This window comes from Aspergillus wentii (assembly GCF_001890725.1).
Source record: "Aspergillus wentii DTO 134E9 unplaced genomic scaffold ASPWEscaffold_2, whole genome shotgun sequence".
NCBI classification, from domain to species: domain Eukaryota; kingdom Fungi; phylum Ascomycota; class Eurotiomycetes; order Eurotiales; family Aspergillaceae; genus Aspergillus; species Aspergillus wentii.
In genome coordinates this window covers 674,242-698,427 of record NW_024467833.1, presented here as the reverse complement: position 1 = coordinate 698,427, position 24,186 = coordinate 674,242, and the positions used below count along the sequence as shown (strand labels likewise).

At 49.0% G+C, this 24,186-nt stretch overlaps 12 protein-coding genes across 12 annotated transcripts; 8 read left to right on the top strand and 4 right to left on the bottom strand.

Annotated features, from left to right (window-relative positions):
- Positions 1–237: 237 nt before the first annotated feature.
- ASPWEDRAFT_179879 (uncharacterized protein) lies at positions 238–1,524 on the bottom strand. Its single transcript, XM_040831813.1, has 2 exons — positions 1,017–1,524; positions 238–948 (listed from the first exon to the last, which is right to left on the bottom strand). The coding sequence occupies exons 1-2, from the start codon at positions 1,376–1,378 to the stop codon at positions 435–437; spliced, it is 876 nt and encodes a 291-aa protein (XP_040691991.1). The 5' UTR covers positions 1,379–1,524; the 3' UTR covers positions 238–434.
- A 1,289-nt stretch (positions 1,525–2,813) lies between these two features.
- On the top strand, positions 2,814–4,172 carry ASPWEDRAFT_48581 (RraA family protein; the record flags this gene model as incomplete). Its single annotated transcript, XM_040837126.1, has 1 exon — positions 2,814–4,172. The coding sequence occupies one exon, from the start codon at positions 2,814–2,816 to the stop codon at positions 4,170–4,172; it is 1,359 nt and encodes a 452-aa protein (XP_040691990.1).
- Positions 4,173–4,472: 300 nt separating this feature from the next.
- ASPWEDRAFT_24258 (HpcH/HpaI aldolase family protein) lies at positions 4,473–5,420 on the top strand (the record flags this gene model as incomplete). Its single annotated transcript, XM_040832589.1, has 4 exons — positions 4,473–4,616; positions 4,664–4,815; positions 4,873–5,108; positions 5,158–5,420. The coding sequence occupies 4 exons, from the start codon at positions 4,473–4,475 to the stop codon at positions 5,418–5,420; spliced, it is 795 nt and encodes a 264-aa protein (XP_040691989.1).
- A 2,133-nt stretch (positions 5,421–7,553) lies between these two features.
- On the bottom strand, positions 7,554–9,593 carry ASPWEDRAFT_104309 (TolB family protein; the record flags this gene model as incomplete). Its single annotated transcript, XM_040827637.1, has 1 exon — positions 7,554–9,593. One exon carries the CDS (start codon positions 9,591–9,593, stop codon positions 7,554–7,556), a length of 2,040 nt encoding a protein of 679 aa, XP_040691988.1.
- A 1,365-nt stretch (positions 9,594–10,958) lies between these two features.
- Positions 10,959–11,713, top strand: ASPWEDRAFT_48578 (uncharacterized protein; the record flags this gene model as incomplete). The annotated part of the gene is made up of 2 exons (XM_040837124.1): positions 10,959–11,115; positions 11,169–11,713. 2 exons carry the CDS (start codon positions 10,959–10,961, stop codon positions 11,711–11,713), a joined length of 702 nt encoding a protein of 233 aa, XP_040691987.1.
- A 1,509-nt stretch (positions 11,714–13,222) lies between these two features.
- On the top strand, positions 13,223–13,851 carry ASPWEDRAFT_734587 (uncharacterized protein; the record flags this gene model as incomplete). The annotated part of the gene is made up of 2 exons (XM_040839336.1): positions 13,223–13,285; positions 13,342–13,851. 2 exons carry the CDS (start codon positions 13,223–13,225, stop codon positions 13,849–13,851), a joined length of 573 nt encoding a protein of 190 aa, XP_040691986.1.
- A 90-nt stretch (positions 13,852–13,941) lies between these two features.
- Positions 13,942–14,348, bottom strand: ASPWEDRAFT_168223 (uncharacterized protein; the record flags this gene model as incomplete). Its single annotated transcript, XM_040830273.1, has 2 exons — positions 13,942–14,286; positions 14,334–14,348. 2 exons carry the CDS (start codon positions 14,346–14,348, stop codon positions 13,942–13,944), a joined length of 360 nt encoding a protein of 119 aa, XP_040691985.1.
- A 319-nt stretch (positions 14,349–14,667) lies between these two features.
- ASPWEDRAFT_103470 (uncharacterized protein) lies at positions 14,668–15,800 on the bottom strand (the record flags this gene model as incomplete). Its single annotated transcript, XM_040827561.1, has 5 exons — positions 14,668–14,858; positions 14,912–15,079; positions 15,128–15,310; positions 15,359–15,500; positions 15,546–15,800. The coding sequence occupies 5 exons, from the start codon at positions 15,798–15,800 to the stop codon at positions 14,668–14,670; spliced, it is 939 nt and encodes a 312-aa protein (XP_040691984.1).
- A 192-nt stretch (positions 15,801–15,992) lies between these two features.
- Positions 15,993–17,525, top strand: ASPWEDRAFT_179875 (sugar porter family MFS transporter; the record flags this gene model as incomplete). Its single annotated transcript, XM_040831812.1, has 1 exon — positions 15,993–17,525. One exon carries the CDS (start codon positions 15,993–15,995, stop codon positions 17,523–17,525), a length of 1,533 nt encoding a protein of 510 aa, XP_040691983.1.
- A 585-nt stretch (positions 17,526–18,110) lies between these two features.
- On the top strand, positions 18,111–19,238 carry ASPWEDRAFT_103887 (phytanoyl-CoA dioxygenase family protein; the record flags this gene model as incomplete). The annotated part of the gene is made up of 5 exons (XM_040827601.1): positions 18,111–18,298; positions 18,351–18,457; positions 18,504–18,856; positions 18,903–18,957; positions 19,006–19,238. 5 exons carry the CDS (start codon positions 18,111–18,113, stop codon positions 19,236–19,238), a joined length of 936 nt encoding a protein of 311 aa, XP_040691982.1.
- Positions 19,239–19,557: 319 nt separating this feature from the next.
- Positions 19,558–21,850, top strand: ASPWEDRAFT_168219 (uncharacterized protein; the record flags this gene model as incomplete). The annotated part of the gene is made up of 8 exons (XM_040830272.1): positions 19,558–19,641; positions 19,688–19,723; positions 19,772–19,861; positions 19,914–20,155; positions 20,211–20,634; positions 20,685–21,105; positions 21,159–21,313; positions 21,362–21,850. The coding sequence occupies 8 exons, from the start codon at positions 19,558–19,560 to the stop codon at positions 21,848–21,850; spliced, it is 1,941 nt and encodes a 646-aa protein (XP_040691981.1).
- A 291-nt stretch (positions 21,851–22,141) lies between these two features.
- Positions 22,142–24,180, top strand: ASPWEDRAFT_168218 (FMN-dependent alpha-hydroxy acid dehydrogenase; the record flags this gene model as incomplete). The annotated part of the gene is made up of 9 exons (XM_040830271.1): positions 22,142–22,324; positions 22,380–22,523; positions 22,574–22,659; positions 22,716–22,975; positions 23,024–23,235; positions 23,279–23,605; positions 23,652–23,744; positions 23,795–24,035; positions 24,080–24,180. 9 exons carry the CDS (start codon positions 22,142–22,144, stop codon positions 24,178–24,180), a joined length of 1,647 nt encoding a protein of 548 aa, XP_040691980.1.
- Between the last annotated feature and the right edge of the window lie 6 nt (positions 24,181–24,186).

Here is a 24,186-nt window from a genome sequence, read left to right as displayed (position 1 = left end):
TTCGAATCAGGGAAGAAAAAATTAACTATCTCAAAAGATGTGCTCTAATGGTATAAATGTAAAGCTCTTTAGCTCCCTCCACCAAGCGCGCTACTCATTATTCTATTAAAGTGCTCTTAGACATAAGATATCATCTAGGTGGTATTATATTAAAGCTTCTCTTTATATAGCAGGCTAGGCTAGATTTAGGCCAAGGTGGTGCCCAGGATGTACAAGATGAATATAACATAAAAGGGACCAATGCCACCAGCCCATGGGGCCTCGGCGCAGGAATATCAGGCACCCAATCCATAAGGCATTGCATGCTCGTGTACTCCGTGTAAACTTTTGTTGGTTTGGTAAGGGAAACCGTCCATTAGAGCATTAAAAGCAAGACCTGTCTCACCAAAAAGCCGGCAGAGAAGGTAGTTCGACCGGGTGCGCGAGGTTTCATGCTATCGAGTCTCTGCTGAGCTAGCGAGACTGGCGGAACATTCCATCGCGAACCCAAAACAACGAGCATACCACCCCTGCGACCAATGACTCAATTCCATGCAATGAGGGGCGCCTCTGACCAAGCTCCCATCAACCCGTGCGCTCATCTTGAATGCCTGCACACAGATCTCAAGTTCCTCTTCATCGGCAACAAAAAAGGGGTCATTATCCACAAGGGAAAACATAACAGGAACTGACACCTGTGCAGCCCATTTTTCCTTCCAAACTGGCAGCCACGCAGCAGGAAACTGAGATATGTCCGGCAGGGGCGACACCGCGTTAAGGCACTCACACAGCTCCAAAACCTCGGGGACCGTGGTCCCTGGTTTGAACATAACTGCGTCTTTCTTCTCTGGAGGGAATAGCACATGGTCGGCGTCTACATTTATGTAGTCCGGAGCGGTAGACCTCATAAAAGATGACTGCTTATTGCCCATGCCACTAGCAATAACGCCAGCAAGAGGGTATCGCGGTCTGTCGTCTTGCGCATGCAGAGCAGCAGCTATAATCCCCCCCCCCCCATCACGCCTAAGCTGTGGCACAAAAGAACAATCGAGTTGCATTGATTTGGTGCGCCAATCTCGGACCAGAGTGCAGGAAGAATATAGCGATGCAGCCAGGTCCCGGTTTCCTGGTAAAAGTCCGACCCCTCCGGAACAGGCAATATTGAACTTGTGCCCCCATAGGACGGTCGATCGATGGATACGAAAGGGACCCCAAAAGCCTCACTCGCTAACGACGCGGAGTACTTGGGAATGCCGTCGAAGTAACGGCTGTCATAGCATCCACCATGAAGAGCAACCACTAGCGGACGGTGTCTGACGCGCGAGGCCGATAAGGGCGGAACGAAGTGAACACCAGTCACGACGCCATCGTTGGAAAGTTTGAATTGAAATGGCTGCATGAAGCTGAGACGGCTTGTGAGCGGACTTGACGTTTAATGAGGGCGAATAGCAGTCTTGCGTGAGAAGTGATTGAACTAAGCTAAAAGACATGAAGTGGCTTTTAAAAGCAGCACATGGACCTTCCTTAGGGTTCTGGGATTTTCACGGGTACGTGGGCCCGGAGATAACGGACTTTTTCTGTAGCAAGTTTCCCAGCTCACTATCTCCGATATATCCGGAATGATGAAAAAACAGCAGAATCTCATGTCTGCCTCTACTCTGTCCTATCCATCCAAGCATGCCTAAGAATTAAGAATTGCCATGCCAAGCGCGACAAGATTAAAAGTCTACTCTTTCACGGCTCCCCACCCGGTCAATGGCTGATACTTAGGATGAAGGAGTTCATTCGTGAGGAGATGGAGGCGAATGGGGCGCTTGATGAGACTTTGTTTTATTACAGGGAATACAAAATGATCTGGTTGATGATCTACAAAAGTGAGAGGTGTGTTTTGGAAGAGGAACCCTACGCTGAGTGTTTTTGAGAAATTGAGGGTTTGAGATATCTATCATATCGTGAATGGGTGCCTTGTTTGGAATGACCGGTCCTCCACAGGTATTGATGCGAAATAAATATCGACAACCCTCCGAATTTTGAGGTATGAGCTACATGTCGGAATGATAAGCTATGTTTCCGTGATCTACTACATCACCATCATGATAGTGCAGAAAGTGCAGGATACTGTAAATTAGTTGTAGTAATATATATAACTCTATGATTATTTGCTGAATAGAAACTGCAGAATTCTATTATAGTTGCTACTAGTAGTTAGACTAGTAAAATAGACTAGGTTAATTTTATGTTAACACAACCCTTAAAAGTTCCAGGGCCCAGACGGTTGCTTGTTGAAGGCTCTTGTACTGAGGGGTCAGGCTGGCCTTTTACAAAGATAAAACCATGCTCGTCGGCACCCCAGCCGGCGCATTCAAGTTCATCATCGTCGGTACACGGGGATTGTATTTTGAGTATTGCGGCGATGGGGTGTTTGGTTTGCACGTTTGGAGTATATGGGGGAAGGTGAAGATGAAGAATAAGAGGCATGATGGGAAAGCGAATGCGGGAGATGGCGAGTATATGGCTGATCGGGATGGGAGGATAAGGGTTTCGGTATACGATTTGATGCTGTCATTATGCAGACCAGCTGTTAAGTATGGGTATTATTCAACCTCTTGAAGTGTAGATCTGCAGTTCGGGGAGAAGTTTTTTTGCCGATGCCTATCCACCAGAGGACACTATGTGATGGCTGTATTAATAGTAGGAATGGTTGATCTGAAATGTTGGTCTGTAATCGGGAAAACCTCACCACGCCGATACCCAATATATAAAGACATACCGTTGGCATAACGAGACCCCACATCTCTTCAACATCAACACCAATCTCAGTCACATCCAACAAAATGACTCAATCAATCCTAACCAGACTCTCCGCCCTCGACACCAACACCATCTCCGACGCCCTGGACTTCCTCTCCCTCCAAGGCGCAACCTACGGCCTCCGCCCCCTCTGGTCCTGTCCCAAGATCGTCGGCCGCGCCAGCACCGTCACCCTAGCCCCGAAGACCAACGACAAACCTACGTCCCACCTCCTCACCCCCGTCATCGATGCCGTCACCACCGATGACCGCGTCCTCGTTATCTCCGGCGGTCTCGACGGCATCTCCTGCTGGGGGGATATCATCGCCAACGCGGCCAAGGTGAAGAATATCCGCGGGACGGTCATCGACGGCATGTGCCGTGATATCGATGGGAGTGAGGCGGTGGGGTATCCGGTGTACGGGCGTGGAGTGACCATGATCTCTGCGAGGAATCGGATGGTGCAGGTGGATTCGGGTGCCCCGGTGCAGATGCGGGGGGTGAGCGTTAACCAGGATGATTATGTTATTGCTGATACCTGTGGGACGGTGTTTGTGCCTGCGGATCGGATCGAGGAGGTATTGGATTTGGGCGAGCGGATTGATCGGAGGCAGAATGGAATGGTCAGGGATGTGAAGGCTGGTAAGCCTGTGGAGCAGGTTATGCACGATACGCAGTTTGACGCTATCCGCAGGACACCTACACCATCGGCAACTACAGCCCAGGGAAACCCCAAACAAGCCACCCCCGAAGATAAAGAGCTCGTAGCTCTCTTCGCGCACTCCGACACCCCCGGCGTCTCAGACGCACTCGACAAGCTTGGCATCCCCGGACAGGCACACGGGATCCTCCCACTCACCAACTCCCAAAAGGTCACCGTCGGTCCGGCATTCACAGTCCGCTACGTCCCCGCCAGCAACCCACCTGGCAGCGTAGGTGACTTCATCGACGATGTCGCCGTCGGCGACGTAATCGTGATCGATAACGCCGGCCGCACCGACTGCACCGTCTGGGGCGATATCATGACACAATACGCAGGTCTACGAGGCATCGCAGGGTCAGTGATTGACGGCGTATGTCGCGATGTGAATAAAGCCATTGCCGATGATTACCCGCTCTACACGGCTGGACGGTGGATGCGGACAGGCAAGGATCGGGTCCAGGTGGGAGGTGTGAATGAGGCGGTTGGGATTGGGAGGGTGCGTGTTGAGCCTCGGGATATTGTGGTTGCTGATGCGAATGGGGTCGTGATTGTGCCGCGGGATAGAGCGCGTGAGGTGGCAAGGGTTGCGAGAGAGATTGAGGAGAGTGAGGATGGGATTCGAGGGTTGATTGTTGGGGGTGCTACGATTGCTGAGGCGAGGGAGAAGTTGGGGTATCATACTTTGCAGCGGAAGGGATAAATATTGGTATATACTTGACTGTGGATATACAATGAATACCGACAGTTACCGCTTAAAACTCGCTCAGATTGAATAGAGACTACTCGTCACAGTCCTCTCTTCACTAGATCGCCATGCGTAACCTGGTGTTGTAGTGTTCGGTTCTTGTATGTTTCACCGTTGGCTTCGATTTCTTGCTCGGCATAAATCCATTTCCCCGACAGCCCTATTTCCATATAACAAGTATTCATGTATCTGCCTCTGTTACTGTTCTCACTGCTCAATTATATCCAACGCAGTATTCCAGACCAAATTACAACCATGGCATCCCCCCCAACAACCACCATCCACAACCCCCAACTACGCCTCCTCAATGCCCTCCGCGCCAACGCAAAGCCCATCATGACCTTTCTCGGTCTTCCATCTTTTCGCACAGCCCAAGTCGTCGCTCAAACCGGCGTGGATGTCAGGTTCCCCCCACTTATACTTAATCTCCACTGATGATTGTGTAGGGCATAATCATCGACTGCGAACACGGCCATATCAGCGACGACGCCATGCACAGCTCCACAGCCGCCATTGCTGCCATGGGCGTCTCGCCACTTGTACGGCTGAGAATGACGCATGCGGATTTGATTAAGAGGGCTTTGGATGCGGGGGCTCAGTACGTACCTCATATATGCCCATCTAGTTGCCTTTACATGCTAAACTAAACTGATAGTGGCATTGTCGTGCCAATGATCAACACAGCCGATGAAGCCAGGACGGTTGTTGCGCATGCAAAATTCCCACCGCAGGGTCTGCGAGGCCAGGGCTCGGCTTTTGCTGCCCTCGCGCATGGTGTCGATACGGGCACGTATGTGCGGACAGCCAACGAAACACTCATCACAGCCCTGCAGATTGAGTCGAAAGCTGGGGTGGAAAATGTAGATGCCATCTGTGCTGTTCCTGGTGTTGGTTGGTACACACACCTAAGTTGTATAAATGCGTATTGCTGATGTTTAAGATATGCTATTCATCGGCCCCAACGACCTTGCACTCTCACTACTCGGTTATGTTCCTGCCAAAGGCAATGAGCCTGAATTCGTGGATGCTATTGAGAAGATTGTGGCGGCTGCGAGGAGGCATGGGAAATGGGTGGCCAGGTTATCGAATACGGAGGCTTTGAGCAAGGAGCACCTGCGGGTGTTTGACACAGTAGCGTTGAGCTATGATATTCGCGCGATGCAGAACTGGTATATGGCAGAATTGAAGGTTGCACGGTCGTGATGGATGGAAGTGGTCAGAGTTGTTATGTCTTGGATAATTATTGCAGGCATAGATAGGAAGTGAATATGAACACATGAGCCTACCGTCTAAATTGTAGATTATTAACTAAGCAAAAAGGAAGGACCAAAAATGATTTAAATATCGTTTGTAAATCCAAATCTAATATAAAACATGTCACATCATAATTGATAACAGGAATAGACAAAGTAACGATATAATCCATAGAAGCGAATGAAATGTGTATTCAAATATCTGACTGGTGGCTAGTATATTGACTGCTTATGGAGTGTCTTGTACAGAACAGCTTGCTCCCTCGTCATTCTCCCATCCCTAAACCATCACGATGCCACCTTTAAGTACCTTGTACCATCAATCTATGCCCAGACACCCGTATGGGTGCGCTTTATAAGAACTGAAATCGTCCAATAACCTCCAGCCTGGCTTCTGTGGTTATCTCACAGAGCTAGGTCAATGGACCCTCTGACTAGAACTGAGTAAGCACCAATGAACATCGGTGATCCGCCCAATCTTTCTTGAAACGGCATGACAGCCTTTTCCGAATTCCACAAAGAGCCTTCCGATCACCAGTCATGGGGCCCAACGTTATGCGGACGTATCGCGGGAAAAAGGGTAGATGTGATAGCAACAGTATCACGAACCACTCTTGGAGCTCCGGGAGACATTGGAGCGTTATACATACACAACAGCAGTGATGAATTTGGCGCGATTTCGATGACCTAGAGCCCTGATGGTAAGGACTTCATCTATAGTATAAAGCTGAGAGATCAATAGCGGTTCCCTTTCATTCCGCATGCAAGAAATTTGCTTCTCCATTATCAGCACCAGATCTATCATGCAGTTGACGTAGCAGTGGAGCCTGCCAAAGGGATTTTGCTCACTGTCGTCTTCTAAATATGAATCAACAGAAGCTTCGTCATCGGATGAAGTATCGAAATTCTCCTTTGCCGAAAGAATATTGGCTGCCTTGGCCAGTTCAATATCAAGTTTCCGCATGAGGTCCCTCATTTTGTTGTTCTCATATTGAGCACTAACCAGGGTTCCATTGGGACTCTTTGGTGGGGGTATCTGGATTGCCCCAGGTTCCGTTTAGACATCCACCGCTCGGATGGAATCGCTCATAGGATCACACTCGCTCTCTGTATCTATTTTGCTCTCACTACCCCAACAGAGCTTGAGAGCATTGCCAATCTCCTCTAAATATTCGATCGCACTGATCTTCAAATGATAGGATTATTCAAGAATACTGTTGATCTGACCAACAGGGAAGTTTTCTCTCTACAGACTGAGGTTCGCCACATCCGTCTTCAGAATGTTCTTCGGTGGATGATATAGTGTGGACTGACGGCTCGATTTTCATAGATGTATCAGCGTCTCTGAGCAAACTAATAGAGTCGTCAGTCGTGATATTTCCGCATGATGCAGTGGCTCAAGATGGAATGACATCAGTATTGTCTTTAACTTCAACTTTTTTATATTAACTAAAGTTAGTTTTTTTTTTTTTTAATGAAATATTAGCCAACTTACTAGCATCACTGTATGGGCACAATATAATATTGTTCGGGCAATCAGTAATAGCAAGTTCACTTTATCCCAACTGATGCTCATTTTCCTTACTAGTAGCATCATGTGTGACCTTATACACCTTTATACAAACCAGTAAGAATTCTAGGTCCCGCTTATTTTGGCACATGCTTACAGCTAAGTGGGTACCTTTCTCATGATTATCATCAGAATGTAAAAATTTATGAGAAAGCTTGAAGCTCGCAAACACCCAGATTCCAATGGGCTCTATATCAGCTTGTAAAGCTATCTTTATACCTATCTAGTCACCTACACCTATAGAACCAACTTTATGTAAATACTTAGAGGTAATATATATGCTCGACTTCATGAGGGACTTGTTTCTATCAGTATTGAAAGGGTTAAGCTACCTAGAGGGGTCTTAATGGGTGCTAGATTGATGATATTACTAGTTTTCTGTTTATAGGTTTTTCTCGCCCATTTCATTATATTTTCTGTTTATTGCGAAAATGGACTGGATGGCAAATAAACGCCAGAAAAGGCTTGTTAATAGTATTAGCCTAATATTCTATACACATGAAGGTCCTACTTTCAACAGGTTGCCGCCAATACATGGGCCGGGGCAAACAAAGGCATAGCATCCTCCCACAAACTGTTCGACAAGGCCCTCTTGTTGGATCCATCCGCCTCCATGAGCATGATGATCGCATACGGCTGCATGGAGTCATCATACAGGGGTGCCTCCTGCTGGAATCCGAACATGGCGGTGCTGTAGAGAATGCGGCCATCTGCAGTCCACACGGCATGGGCATCACTGGCCAGAGAAGGAGTGACGTTGGCCAGCTCGGTGCCGTCTAGATTCATGGTCATGATATCGTAGTTATCGCCGATATTGCTCCAGTTGGTACGGCGAGTGAAGAGGATCTTCCTGCCGTCGGGCGAGAACGCGGGCAGGTTATCCCACTCGGTTGTCAGCTGCTTCACCTTTTTCGTGGCGACGTCGACGATGGCCAGGCCCATCGTGCCCACGGTCGTGCCATTCGAGGCAGTGCCGGGCCATGTACGGAAAATGACTTTGGTGCCGTCATGGTTGTAGGACGGGAACCCGTAGTTGGTGATGTTGTTTCCGGCCAGGACCGTGAAGTCGGAGCCCTCGGCATTAACGCTGAAGATAAATCCCGGATTGCTTTGCCGGGCAACAAAGTATGCGCCAAAGCCAAAGGTCAGGTTGGTATCGTTGGGACCCCAGCTCCCCTGGTAGGCGCGCGCGTTGTAACCCTCGGCAATGGACGGGTTGATCATGGCTTTCTTGGTCTCGAACAGGGTGGTCTGGCCCGTACCGTTCATTTCGAGTCGCATCAGATTGCTCTCGGCGGGGCCCTCCATTTGCTGCGACATGGCCATCATCGGGCACCCTCCTCGTGATCCCATGGGGAAGACATCCGTGAATCGGTAGTCCCAGTCTGGGTCGAAGCTCCAGAGCTCGGAGTACTGGGTTTTGGAAGTCGACGTGCTGCCTCCTGTCGGGCCCTGCTTTTCATAGATAACGTACTTGCCATCCGGAGACCAGGTGGGTGAGCGGATCGCGGGTGTCATGGTGTTCATGGGAATGGTTTGATATTGCGTGTAGTTTTTCCCCGAGATAGACGTGTAGTAGATGCCATTGTTATCTGACAGCTTCTGGACGTACCCAATCACATCGTTCGTCACGAAGGAAGGGCTGATTCTAGTCCCCGATCCGCTAGCGTGGATGATACGATCGCTTCTGGTGGCAAAGTCAATGGATACAATGCTGCTGCTGAGGTTATCCCCGTAAAGCAGGTCAGGCTGCAGGCGAGCATTATACGTATCCTCGGTCAACATCTCATAGAAGACCAGGCGCTTGCCATCGGGGGAGAATCGAGGCGAACCCTGTGTATAGTTTGCACGAGACGAGACCAGGCGAAAGTCCGATCCATTCGGGCGACAGGCATAGATGGACAACTCCTGCGTATGCTCCCAGCCCGATCCAGCGGTGTGGCCTCGCCATGGCGTGTTGCGGTCCGATGTAAAGACAATCCACTGTCCATCGGGGGACCAGATGGGTTTGAAGTACCCATTGGGACCGGCATTGTTGGCAGCACCGGAGATACCAGGGCTAAGCGTCAGATTCTTGAGAGAACCCGTCTCCAAGACACGCAGCATGATCTGGCTGGTTTGGTTGAATCGGCTGGTCGTGAACGCCAGCATCTTGCCATCAGGGGAAATTGAGCTCGAGTCGTCAACCCCTGGCGACAATGCCATCGGTTCCACCCTGTTGCCCGCAGTACTCGTGCCATTCACGGCGACGCGGTAGACATCCGCCTGGCCATCACCCCGTCGTTCGGAGGTGAAATAAACGTAGTCTGCATTTGGAGACCAGCTCGCTCGGAAATCGTATACAGACTGGGAACCCAGAAGCAGCTTCTCATTGGATCCGTCTGGCTGCGCGATGTAGAGCTCGGAGTAGTTGGGGCTGATGCGGTTATGCAAAAAGGTCCCCAAGTGGGCGTCGACATTGGGTTTCCTGCCAGCGTGGCCCTGGCAGCCGGGTTTGCTAGCGGCAAGGGTGGCGCCAAATGCGAGCCAGGATATAACTGTAGAGACTCGCATCTCGTGGCTATAGATGAAGTAAGGCAAAGAAGATTTGTGTGCAGAACTGGAGACGTTGGCCCAAGGCGGGAGGGAAGTTTATAGCCTGTTCATTCCTGAAGAGCAGGGCAGGTGGGGATGAATCCGCTGACAATTGGAAAAACCCGATAGCCTGACACTCTTCCAGACATCCTTTGCTCCCACGGAGGTTGCGAAAATGCTGCCTTGGCCACGACCGCTAAACCTATACTCTAGTATCTTTCTCATGGTACAACTTTAAAGTGGGGAGTCGGGGATAAGAAATATCTCGGTTGAAGACAACGTAAGCCCGTCAAGCTCCACTTTCGGACTTTCAACCCCAAAATAGAAGTTCCCTGTCGATCATCTTCTAGAATCCGAGAAGTTCTAATTACGGATCTGGCAGATGGCCCACAGCCTCCTCAACCTAATCGGGGGCGACTTTGCGAGTCCCATCGGTTTCTACACTCCATCCAACTTTATCCCCGATAATCAACTTTACATATGGAGATGCATGGTTTGCTCATTCCGAAACCCCCAATAGCCCCTCAATAAGTGGGATATCTCGGAGATAAGCATCTATCCGGCCCTGCTTAATTTCCCACGATTGTGGAGCGACTTGTTGTATCACTCGGCTAGCCTATCCGTACAAGAAGCGTATTCAGAGAAAAAAAGCTTCGTCTGCGTTATTTCCGAAGCGATTGGAGCATAGTCGTCATCTGAAATAATGCACATAGATTACGTTGCCTCTGTACTCTCTGTATGTCCAATGGAATCACTCGCATTCTTTCAATGCTTACGCAGTGAAGAGCCAGAGTCTAGGTCATCTTTGTGAATGAGACAAGATACTGCAATTTGAATTGGCAGTCCACTTCTTGAAAGAATATCATCCATGCAAGCCCCACGCTTTAAACAATATCAAATTTTCTGGCGGGGACTCTGCCCATGTGCTTGTGTAGTAATCATCTTATCCAGTGGTATAACCATTTGAATGGTTAATGAAAATAGCAAAGTATCAGTATAGAAAAACACAGAAGACAATATTGTGGAAGGTCCTATTGAACGAATTGAAGCTGTCTACAGTAGACAAGGCTAAGACTAGCATGGGGGTGAAGGTGAGACAATTCGCTGAAGATCAATCCTCAGGAAGCTATCAAGATGGGTCCGAAGGCAGCCATCAGCAAAGAATCATGGGTGTGATCAGCCCGAGTCAGGGGTATTTGAATGCCTCGCCCCTCTTGCACAAAGTCATTTTTGTTTCAATCCTTTTTTATTTTCATTTAGGCCATTTGTCAAAAGTCATTCACTTATCATTTTGCGCTATTCATAATGTTCTTGAGTACAGTGTTTGCCTCCCTCATAGGTGCCATGTTGGCACCCACGGCAGAGGCCACAAGCCACTGCAATCCGGCAACACTCAACACGACCAGCTTCAACTACGTCAACAGCGTCGAGAACCAAACCGTCTATGAGATCGCCAAAAAGTTCAACCGCGGCGTCTGTGACATTGGTCGCGCAAATCTCAGTCAGTCCCATATCCAGCCCACCCAGAAACCCCTGCTAATACTCATGATACAGTGGTCGATGTATCCGTCGTCCCCAACGTGGGGGAAACCATCATCATCCCCGGCCAAGTCTGCAACCCCGACTGGACATCGTGCATCATCGACGGACCCGGAACGAACGACTGCCTCGTCGGCGGTCCCCGGCTGTACTACACACTAAACGGCGACACGATGTGGAAGATTGCAGGACGGCTCAACATGACCCTTGACTCCGTCATGTGCGGCGGCGACAGCTGCGACACCAGCATCACCTGCATTGACGGCATCTGCCCCGGCGGTGGAGGCAGCCAGTACGGCGCCAACGAGACCATTGCCGCCGGGCAATTCATCAAGATCCCCATGTGCTCCCCGAGTGTTTGTGATATTGAGCCGTACACTTTCAGCAAGGGCGTCTTCAAGGATCTGGCGGATAAGTATGGTTCGACGGTGGGGCAAATCCAGATGTTGAGCCCGACGTACAACTACAGTTACATTGCCAATGAAGGCGGCACATATCCCCCGATTGCTTTGGCGAAGAACTGCCGCTTGTTGTCGTCCAACTATACGGTTCTGAGTTGAACTGGCCATGTGAATGCGTTGGACGGAAGGAAAGGGTGCCAATTTGGTGACTATTAATTTCTCAGATTGTGAGAATTTTAGTAGGCCAGGTATATTAAGCAGGACATGAGACACTGCTAGTGATGTGATTATATATACATAACCCCCTATGCCCTAATAAATCCAATTCTCTAGTTACTGTTATATATATTCTATGCAGTCATACTGACAGTTCTATATCAGTAACTGGAAGAGTTAGTAGATCACAACATTTCGCACAGCATACTGCAATAGGTAGAGACCACCTAAGCTTATAGCTCTCCCACCAATTGCAACAAGCACTACATGGCGGTTTAAACAGGTATATCAGGCATAGGCAATGTCTGCAGCAGACCTGATCACACGTCCGTCCTTCCGATCATTAAGTTGTTCACGTTCATGATAGGCTGAATACCCCCAAATTCAATCAGGATGTGGACCATGATTGCAAGTCTCACATAACCCATTTACTCAGCTCGACTACAGTCCATTGCATGTGACACCAGTTATCTATCCATTGTTGGAGAACATTTCAACGAGCTCAGTTTGAGAATGGCTGGTCCTCCAATCATAATTATAAGAATAACAACAGACCCAACAAGGTCAATCTGACATAACCCAGGCACCCATGGATGTATTGGATGGATGCAGATACTTTCTTCAGTATCCAGCCAAGACGTCATAGCTAAGCATTGTACAAGTAGAGTGCAGACCCCAACGGGGCTTACATTTGGGGATTGGCATTGCCAGGGTCTGCCTTGTGGGTCTTTTTGAAAGAACGGGCCAATCATACCGGACCGCAAAGCGTAATGGTTGCTTTGATTCGCCCGCAACGCCTGTCAGTCAAGGCCGATCATTGTGGGGGCCTGTGTGGAAGGGCCATAAGCAGGGCTGTGGTTGTCTGCAGATCACGCTATTAATATTCAGTATCACAAGGTGACATTATTGACAAGCAGAAGTCAACTAAAGCATATTCAGATAGTCGATATACTGGGTATTTAATCTGTAAGCATAGTCTATTGTTTCCAGTCTTTTGGTAGCTGTTGTTGTATATCAGTCAGACTTATGATGATCATCAGTGCCAACGAAGATCCCCATCATAACGCTGACTGATATCGAAGCATTGCAAAACAGGGAATTATACTATGGGAGCTATCCTTTGAAGGTCAGATTATGCTTGATTGTCGCAGGCTGTGGCCATCAGAAGTGTTCCGTGTTGGGTCAGCATGTCGATCGTTGCTGATATAGCTGGAACCATCCTTGGGGCGAAGAACGCGCGGCCCAGGATGCTGATATTGCTTTGAGATGGAGTCGATGCTGGTCTTTTGTGTCGCTTGTACTGAATCCTATGAGTCCTGATTGTGTATATAAACCCTCATGTCCATCGATGTAAATGTTTTCTTACAACCAGCTTCAACTCTTCCCTCAATCACTCAATCCAAATCAATCCAAATCAATCACTTGATCAATTCTCTGTCCACAATCAACAATATGCGATTCTTCAACGTCCTCGTCACTCTCGCTGCCTTGGGCATTGCCCACGCATCTGCAGATGTTCGCAACACCTTCCCTACACCCATCAAGACAAGCTAACCGCCATTCAAATACAGGCAAACGTCGAAGTCCGCGACCTGATTCACGGTCTGAACCAGCACGACGACGGATTCGTCCACATCGCCGACGACGGTGTCGCCCGATCATACTCGCGGGACGGCGCCGTTCTCGACGTGGCGCGACTCCACGCACGGCACTTGGAGGCGTACGCAGACCACTACGCCCGTGCCATCGGCGATCCGGCCGTCAAACGCCACTTGACCGGTATCTGGGGTGGGATTAACGCCCGAGACGTGGCCGACGAGGACCTCTTCAACCCGCCCGACCATCTCAAGCCTAGGGAGTTCAGGGAAAATGCGACAGATGATGAAGATGAGGATGATGCTGATGAGTATGACCACTCCGCCGTGGAGCAGTCGCCTAACGAAGAGGGTGCGGCCTTTAAGCGAACCGAGCCCTTTTGCGTGGGCAGACCGTGCGGCACTACTGCGATGTGCCGGAATACCGGCTGCCATACCTGTGGGATCCCGGACAACATGAAACTGAAGGAGAAGGTCTGCATCTAAGCTGGGCTAGAGGGCAAGGGTGGATGGATATATTTGTTTGACAGGCGCTTTTTCTTTTTTGTTAGGTCAATATCACATTGTTTCACTGCTTCATCCCTGATTCTTCTCCTCTGGACATCCTCTAACCTCCTCCGGAAGCACTTCGTCATCTGGGCGAAGAATCTTTTCCTGGGGTACCTTGGAGCCATCAACGCCGTCAAAAATCTTTCGAATTTCCTCATGCTGGCTCTCAGGACAAGCAGTGTTGAATATGTACACCGCATGTTGAATCTCCTCTGCATTCAGCGGAAGAGCATCAACGATAGCGTGGGAACCGCTAAAGCTTCGTAGCACTCCATCGGTACACAGCGATTGGAAACCTTCCAATGATGGGGAATTCTTGACGGTACGCATTTTCCGGTGTGTTTTTGCGATCTCGGGCGGGAAGTTGGGGTTCTGGTGATCGTTTGATTAGAGTTCATGATTCTGAATGCTTAGCTTACTGTGCATGATGCCATGGTTCTGCTGTTCAATGGACAGATGGTTGGAAATAGGGATTAAGGTTCCAATTGAGCTGATGGTGGGGAATGCGGTTTTAATTACGGGGAACTGGCCCTATTAATGAGGCTGTGCTGTCTAGTCCAGAATGAAGTCATCGTGCAGGATCCCTCGCCATGATTTACAGCCACAATCAGACAGGAGTCTCTAGTAGGCAGCAGCTCGACTCATGTTTTCAACAACTCAGTATGTTGTTTTCGTGTAGATTTTATACATGAGCTAAGATCGATCCGCTAAGTACCGATATCACCTGGACCGATATCTGCTTATTTTTGATTTCTAGAAGATGGCGATTGCATTGGGCGGACTGGCAACTCCTCCACGGACATTCAACGGCTCACTTGTAAAGAAAAAGGTAGATCGCTCTGAAGATTCACATTGCTTAGCGAGAGCTTCCAAGTCGAAGAGCTCGCCAATTGGCATTCCAAACCCGGCTAGCAGGACTGGATGGAGGAAAAAGCCTTTGGATGCTACCAAATGACGGTGAGTGATGGATTTAATGGATTGGTGGGAGAGGACATACGCATAGCTTCAAACCCGGGCGAGTCTGTGCAAACAGCAGCAATCCGAGAATCCCACAGCCATTCGGCAAATTCGATCGAGTTTTCCACGCCGGGATACTCGAGGGGAGAGGCTGTCATGAGGGTGTCTAGTTGGGCTGGTGTTGCGTTCTCGTATGCCTGCAGGAATCCTGTTTTGATTCTTAGCTGGGAAAGTTGGCATATATCTCATGACGCACCGGATCTTATAATCAGAATATCCCCTGAGCGGATTGTGATGTTTTTCTGCTTTATGATCTCCTTGACTGTCGCCAGGGGGATAACGGATCTTCCTAGTGGATCGAATGGGATGTTATTCTGCGCTGCGTGGGCTGCGAAATCAACCAAAACTCCACGGCCGACGATGCCTTGTTTGCACCATGCTGAAGCCATTAGAATATACCTTGCTCTGTAGGTGTTGGATATCTCACCATGAATTCCGATGCGCTCTGTAGTATTCTCCAGGATTTCCCTCGCGGTAACCCCATTATAGAACAGCCCATTCTCATAGCCACAGTGTCGGAATCCATCCCATTGAGAGCTCGTCTGTGTATTAAATTGGAGAGTATCATCCTAAACCATCAGCTTCATACCCAATAAAAATAATGCATAACTCACATGCATTGCCCCTCCAATCGAGTCGATCCGATGAGTCAAGACATCTCGAAAAGGCGGGGGTCTGCTCATCTGTTGAAGAGGCCAATTCAATCCAACTCGGATACCAGTTTGGATTTCATCTTTAGCAGCGACGACGAGAGCGGGTGTCAGATGGTTGAGAGTGCCCAATTCGTCGTCTTTACCCCAAACTGCCCAGGCCGAGTGCGGGGGGTGCGAGGGGTCGAGGGGAAGCGATGCAAAAGGGGGAACTTCCATGATCAGCAGGACTCAAAGCTTTGTGAGATGAAAGAGAGATAAGGGTGCTTTAGAGCGAAGTTGACTGGAGAACCCCGCGTGGGGAAAATATGAATCCTTCTGGATAATCGCATTGCCGCCATCGCTTCCCCGCATTTGTCTCTATAAACCCGATTGTCTGCAGATTGTCTAGAGCCATGCTGATACGCAAAAATGGCTATCCAAGGTAAAGGCCTCACGGTCGGCATCACCGTTGCCTGTGGTGCGGGATTTTTCCTTTTTGGCTACGATCAAGGCGTGTTTGGAGGCATCCTGACCAACCAGAACTTCCTGGATACCTTTGGCTATCCTGATTCTACCATTCAGGGCCAGATCACATCGACATATTACTTAGGAGCCATATTTGGCGCTGTCTTCTCTCGCTTTATCGGAGATCGCATCGGACGTCGCAGAGCCATCATGCTGGGCTGTACGTTGTTGACCGTTGGGGGCGCTCTTCAGGCCAGCGCCAGCACTCTTGTACATATGATCATCGGACGCATTGTCGGGGGTCTAGGAACAGGGCTGAACACGACAGCCATTCCCATGTGGCAGGTCGAGACGTGCAAGCAGAAACATCGCGGCCGGCTGGTCATCATGGAGCTGGTGCTGAATATCTCGGGTATAGCGCTCACCAATTGGATCAATTATGGCTTCACCTTCTTGCCGGCCGACAGATCGGTCTCATGGCGCTTCCCTCTGGCGTTTCAGTCTGTTTGCTCCATAGTCACTTTCAGCCTGACTATCATCATGCCCGAGTCGCCCCGTTGGCTGGTCCTGCGTGGTCGTCGCGAAGAGGCACAGCAAATCCTCGCTCGCCTGATGTCCAGCGACGACCCAGACGATCCAGCCGTATTGGACGCGTTAAATATACTCACGACTACCGTCACTCACGAGCTGGAGACCGGTCCAGCTGCCTGGAGAGATCTCCTCTCGAACGACCGTACTCAGACCATCCGGCGCATCTCTCTCGGCGCTGGCCTCGCGTTCATGCAACAAGCCTGCGGGGTCAACATCATCGCCAATTATCTCCCGGTCGTGCTGACTCGCTCTGTTGGCCTGTCAGATCGTCTATCCTTAATCCTCTCTGCCGTCTACTCACACGCTCTCACTCTCTGGGCAACCGCATCAATGCTCGCCATCGACTCGATCGGTCGCAAGCCTCTACTCCTCCTCGGGGCCATCGGCCAAGGCATCGCCTTCTTCATGGTCGCCGTCGGCATCCGCATAGGCACATACGACATGTCCATCTTCACCGTCGTCTTTATCTTCGTGTACAACCTCTTCTTCGGCATCTCCTTCCTCTCCATCCCCTGGCTGTATCCCGCTGAGATCAACTCCCAAGCCACCCGCAACCTTGGTACGTCCATCTCCACAGCAACGAACTGGATATTCGTGTACGTCGTTGTTCTCGTCTCGCCGATCGGTATCGATAACCTTGGTTGGAAGTTCTATCTCATCTTTGGCTGTTTCAATATTGCGTTTCTGCCATTTCTGCAGCTGTTCTACGTCGAGACTGCTAAGCTTTCGCTGGAACAGATCGATAGGTTGTTTGAGATTGATTTTGAAAGTGGGAATGCGATGGGTCTTGGGAAAGCGAGGAAGCAGGTTCTGCTTGAGGCAGAGGTGGCAGGTGAGAATGGGGATGGGTTGGTGTCCAACGCGCTGGGGTTGAAGGGACAGTCGCTTCACTTGGAGGAGATATGACCAGTCAACTGCTCGATAGCAGTCACTTTCTCAAGACACCATTAGCTTAGCTGGGTATATTAGACATATGAGTAATTCTCTACTCGGTCTTAATATTAGTGCTATTTAAAGGTGAATATTGGAAGTAGAATCAACCAATTAACCACATATGAAATATCTCAATTTAGAAAAAGAACCAATAGGATAATAAATAGAAAATTAGACCTTGTTATGCTATAACAGGTGCTGTTAAACAGACCGGTTAAATCTGTTAAACCTGTTAAACCCACCAAGCGTCATGCAGCAGGGATGCAGCCATATAAACTGACGCCATATGTTATCTATTTACGCGATCCGAGTCCCCTCACCTTAGCACAATCCTAGTAGCCACCAACATTTAATTATCTCAATGCTAAATTCCCAATTATAAATTGAGATTGAGTTGAATACTATTGATCGCAACTGTCAGTCACCATGACCACCAACACTGAGACAGAGATAGCCCCACCAAAGCTGTCGCTGGAACTCATCAACAGCGACTCTCCACAAGTCTGTCCTCCTCTTACCCCTCACCAATTCTCTAACAGCTAACATGACTTTCAGTGGATGAACGAGCTTCACACCAGGGGCTGGACTATCGTGTCTGAGACCATTTCCAAAGAAAAGGCCCTTAGATATGCTGACCAGGCGTATTCTTGGCTCGAGGGTTGGAACTACGGGTACAGTCGACATGATCGCTCGACGCGAAAAGCTTCCAATTTGCCGTTTACGCACAAGGGTGGTATCTTTTCTCGGTGCGTGCCTACGATTCCTGATTTTTTTTATCTGACTTACTGATTCCACCAGCTATGGCATTGCCCACGAGCAATTCGTGTGGGATTTGAAATCCGAGCCCCTGCTCGTGGACAAGTTCGCGCAGATTTGGGGAACGGATAAATTGCTCGTGTCTTATGGTAAAAATGGACACTTCTTTTCATTTACGTTCATCACTGACAATAGCAGACGGTCTCAACCTTTCCCTCCCGGAAACCTCTCGCCCAAAGACTGATCCCATTTTTGCGCCCTGGTCGCACGTAGACCAGTCCCCTCTCCGAACAAACCTCCAATGCGTCCAGGGCATCATGAACCTTCTTCCCAATGGCCCAGAAGACGGTGGTCTCATGGTGCTCGAAGGCTCGAACAAGTTCTACAGCGAGCTCTGGCAGCATTTTGACCATAAAAAGGGCGAAAAGGGTTGGAACACGCTGGAGTATCAAAACGTCGATGAGGAGATGACCGGATGGCTTGAGTCAAAGGGTTGCAAGTGGGTTAAAGTTTGTTGCCAGCCTGGCGATCTTCTCCTCTGGGATTCGGTGGGTTGAATTTATCCAAAGGCTTAATGAATGCTGACGATAGAAGCGAACTGTGCATTATGGCGCCGTTCCATCGTCCATGAATGATCGTTTTGCTGCTTGTGGGTTTAACGGGTCATTATATACTGTGCCATACTGACAATCTATAGATATCTGCTACAAGCCCGCGTCAATGGTCCCCAAAGAAGCGAAGGAGAAGCGTCGGGAAGCTTTTGCGAAGAAGCAATGCACTGCTCACGACCCAGCTATTATCAGGACTACACCCCGTCTGCCCCCGGAATACCATCATTCGTACCAACAAGCCGTAGAAAGGCCACTTCAGGAGCCTGTCCTGTCTAAGAGGGGGGGGCAGCTTGCGGGATTGGAGGAATATGATGATTGAATTGAATACGACACACAACACACGACACACTGCACTTGACAGTTGACAGTTGACAGTTGACTTATGATTTTGCCTTTCATTCATGTTTTATGTATTCGACACCACTCTTTAAGTACCAGAATGTAAACATCCAATCTTTAAGCAGCAATATAAACTTTATTTTTATGAGCGTAAATAAATAACGTAGTATGCATAGAAACACCTGACCCCGCACGTGTGGGGTCCAGCGCAGGCTGATCTCCTTCCCCAACTTCACCTTTACCTCTTCTCTCCTCTTGATACTTACGACTTGCGCGCTGCTCGATGAGTTGAACAAAAAATGGTCACTCCAGGTGAAGACGAGTCGTCACCTCACCCAAGGAATTCCAGAACATCAACTCTCGCCAAGCGCAGGCGGAATGCCGTACGTTTCTTCTCCCTCAAGTACGCGCCAGACTGACAACGCGTAGCGTGCCTGTGACCGATGTCATAAGAATGCCTCCAAGGTGTGTATTGATATTGACGATTCTGCTTTGCGAGTGCTGATTGAGTAGTGTTCGCCAGGGGTAGACGGGACTGCCTGTGTCCGCTGCAGTGAGCAAGAGGTTGATTGTACATATAACAGGCCCGTCAAGCGGCGCGGTGTGGGTTTCTGTGTCAAGATTGAAGATTCTATCCTGCTGACATCCTGTGCAGCCCCCGTCGAAGCGGACACGAATCGCGAGCGATGCACAACCTACAGATAATCAGTCACCGGAAAGTCAAGACCCTAGGCCTCATGATACGCCCTCGTCCATAAACCCAGATGCCGCTGAGGATGGACCTCTTATTTCCTTCTCTGATAATCCTGCATCCACATACCTAGCGCACGAGGATGTCGTTAAGCCGGAGATAATTGAGAGTCTTGTTGATGTTTTCTATCACGCTGCGTATCCGTTGTATGTGTTTCATCATCGACCCTCCAGGGACAGCTTTGTTGCTGACGTGTAATAGACGGCCGTATTTCCACTGGCCCACCTTCCGCGCTCAGATTTCTCAGCAGCTCTACCGATCTGACTGGGGGCTATTTATTGTGACGATGGCGGTTTGTGCTTTGGCTGCAGGCAGGCTACACGATGGCATTGCCATGCCTCCAGATCCTCATCCTCTGCGTTTTGAAGCCGTCACACTCTCGTCCGAATGCTACAACGCTGCTGTCAAAGCTATTCCTAGTGATATTACGGAGGCGATTGAGTGGTACCCACTCATGAAAGCGAAGGCGCTCCTAGCGTCTGCGTGTCTACAGAACGGGGAATTAAAAAGGGCGGTTGCGCACGGTGGAGACTACATCTCAATATCACTGAGTCGAGGATTTCATGATGAAGAAAACTGGCCTGGTAATCTGACTGAGATTGAGAAGCAGGAACGGCGTCGTTTGGTGAGTTCATTCTTTGCAACATATGGATACTCTGCTTACTATATTGCTAGTTTTGGGGCTTTTATCAGCATGACCAGCATTTAGCCAATAGCTTTGGTTTTGTTTCGCGGCAGCGGGAGGCAAAGGCGACAGTGTTATATCCAGCCGAAGTGTATGATGACGAGGACATCACAGAGGCTGGCATTCAACTTGAGCCAAAAAAAGTCTCTTTTCTTCGCGGCTGGAACTTTTGTTCTGATCTTTACCGTCTCCTCGAGCACATGGATGGACTGGTTAGAGCAGCACGGCAGACTTCGGTTGAAGAGCCCGGGGGACTTGTTACCTCGTTTCTTTCCCGTCGTCAGCCCCCGAAAAATTTTGCGTCTGATAGTCTTCATCTTGTTTCGAAGCTCTTCGAAGACCTACCAGACAATCTAAAGAAAATTAATTCGATGACGGGGGATCCACAAACAGATCGTTATGGGTTTGTTGGTACATCTGCCAGAATTTTTTGTCTGATCAAGAGGAAGCTAAGCGAATGACAGCCTCAAACATTCTCATAACCACTCAGACCTTGAAAATGATCCTCGTTGGGTGTGAGAAGCCAAGTGTGCATGCTCGTTGCGCCATTGCGACTGAACTCCTCGACGAATTAAGCACTATCCCCCTTGCATTTTTCCACGCTTCAAGCACTGTGACAGTGAGTTACCCTCTACTCTATCTGCAATATTCATATCTGATTACATAGCTACATCATCTGGCTCAGGTTGGCCATATGCTTGCAGGTGTCATTCAGCGACCTGTGTCAGCATGGACGTATCTCCAAGTCAGGAACATTCTTCTTGTACTCGCTGAATTCCTCACTAAGATCGAGTCGACTCGTTTATCCGCCCCCGGTCTTGCTATCAAGCTACGAGGCCAGATAAGCAGGATTGATCAGTGCATGCAGCAAATCTCGCAGAATCCTGAACCTGGTCTATTGTCGATTGGTCAAACCTTACTTTCAGACTCCCAGTTGTTTCCAGATCGCGTGCGGCCACAACAACCCCAATCTACAGACCCCACCGTGGGAAATCCATTTGAGTTTCTACAGCCATATTCATCCCAAGCTCCCTTGTTGGGTGAGGGTGCTTCGCCCACGGACCAGCCCTCGCTTCCAAATGATTTATTTGACAATTGGTCCTTCTTCCTAGGACAGACAGGTTCATTTGAACCGGCTTCTTCTTTTCAGCTTTAGGCAGGCGTCGTACACGAATAACCAGGTTGATATAGTAAGGGGTGGAAGGATGTCAACACCAAATCCACATCATCATTTTCGATATTAAAACGCTTTTCTTTGCAATTCAACTAAGAGGCCATTAAAGGCGTGGCAGCAAATGAGATGGATGGCCGTTGCGGTAGAGCAAGTTTAGCCGTTGAGATTAACCGGCGGCAGCACTCGCCCCGACCCTTGCATTATAAACATGCCTATAATAAAGTTAGCTTTACTAACTCACGAATAATCAATATCATCCTGTCAATACAAAAAATGATGCTACGACTATTCTCGCGTTCCAAAGGGACTTGTTCCTTTATTCGACGGCAGGCTGTGTCGGTTAATCCATATCGACGGGCGGCTTTCCACAAGAATGCCGCGTGTAAGCGTTTTTCGAATGGACGAGGATTGTCTAACTGGCCCGTCAAGTCATTCTGGGGAGCTTTCGTAATATTGGTGAGTTATTCAGCTCAGCCGAATCAACTAGAACCACTGATTTACTGTTCTGTAGATTGGTGCGGGATTATACCAGCAGTTTCGAGGGTTGGAATCAACGGGCAATGAGAGAGGCGAACACGAGAACAGACAGAAACTCATTCCTTATGAGGAAGTCCAAAAACATATAACTGAAACGGACTGCTGGGTCATTATAAATGTGAGGGCCATTATACTAAATAAGATGCCAATACTAATGCCGTATGATAGGGCCTCGTTTACGACGTAACCAACTTTTTACAACACCACCCTGGAGGGCGACAGGCTATTCTGGCAGAAGCTGGCAAGGATACTAGGTGGGTATCATAACAGCCATTTAAGACGATCTTCTCAGATGAACTCATATCGATAGTAAACTATTTTCCATGCTTCATCCCCAAGATGCTTTGAATACTCTCCCACCCGAAAGTTGCCTAGGCCCAGTAGACCCGGCAACACTACCAAGAGAAGAAATTCCACCTACAGAGGCGGATATACAAAGACAAGCTGCTAGGGACGAAATGCCCATGGTAGAGAACTTTCATCTCCTCCAAGACTTCGAGACATGGGCTGAGCGTGTTCTGAGCGAGACGGCTTGGGCGTACTATCGCAGTGCGGCAGATGAAGAGAGAAGTATGCAACCATGTTTATTCTTCAATTGAAATGAAATAACAAATAAAGCTTTGCATGAAAACCAAAAAGCCTTTCAAAGATACTATTTCCGCCCTCGAGTCCTCCGCGACATGAGCTACGGAACGACCGAGACAACGGTCCTGGGAATTCCATCTGCGATGCCGGTATTTATCTCTCCAACGGCAATGGGTAAGCTGGGACATCCTCTTGGGGAAATAAATATAACCAAAGCTGCTGGGGAGTATGAGATTGTGCAGATGGTAACTTTCCGCTTCCTCTGCTGAATCCAGGCTGATAGAATAGATATCCTCCAACGCAAGCTGTGATCTGGAAGAGATATTCAACGCAAGCAAAGAAAATCAGCCTCTCATATTCCAGCTGTACCTCAACAAAGACCGATCCGCGTCGGAAACTCTCATCCGGAAAGTAGAAGAGCTTGGCGCGAGAGCGATTGTATTTACTGTTGATGTATGTTGGGAGTCCAAACGGACACTCGACGTACGTACCAAAGCATCAATGCGGAAATCCACATCGCCTTCAGAGAAACCCACGACAAACCTTGGAGTTGCACAGGAGATAGGCGGATACCAGGATCGGAATTTAACGTGGAAAGATATTTCATTCATAAGAGTGTGTATACCTATTTCCTTGTGATATATATATACTAACTCTTCAGAAAAACACCACCCTCCCTATCATCGTCAAGGGAGTACAATGCATCGAAGACGTCCAGCTCTGTGTAGACTACGGTGTAGAAGGCGTCATCATAGTAAGTCCCCTCCTTTATGTCATATCATCCACATACCAATCAACGCACAGTCCAACCACGGAGGCCGCCAAGCAGACTACGCCCCCGCCCCAATCGACATCCTATACGAAATCCGCACTCACCGACCAGACCTGTTCAGCAAAACCGAAATCATGATAGATGGGGGCATACGATGCGGGGCGGACGTGGTCAAGGCACTCGCGATGGGCGCTAAAGCCGTTGGTGTTGGTAGACCGTTTCTGTACGCGAATGGGACGCATGGAGAGGTGGGGGTGGGAAGGGTTATTGAGAGTGAGTTGAATATGATCCAAAGTGAATAGAAACTGACATGTTAGTATTGTATGAGGAGATAACTAATACGATGCGTAATATTGGCGCGAGGAGAGTGGAGGACTTGAAAGCCGAGATGGTCGGGCCTGCTGGGCCTTGGATATGACCTGTC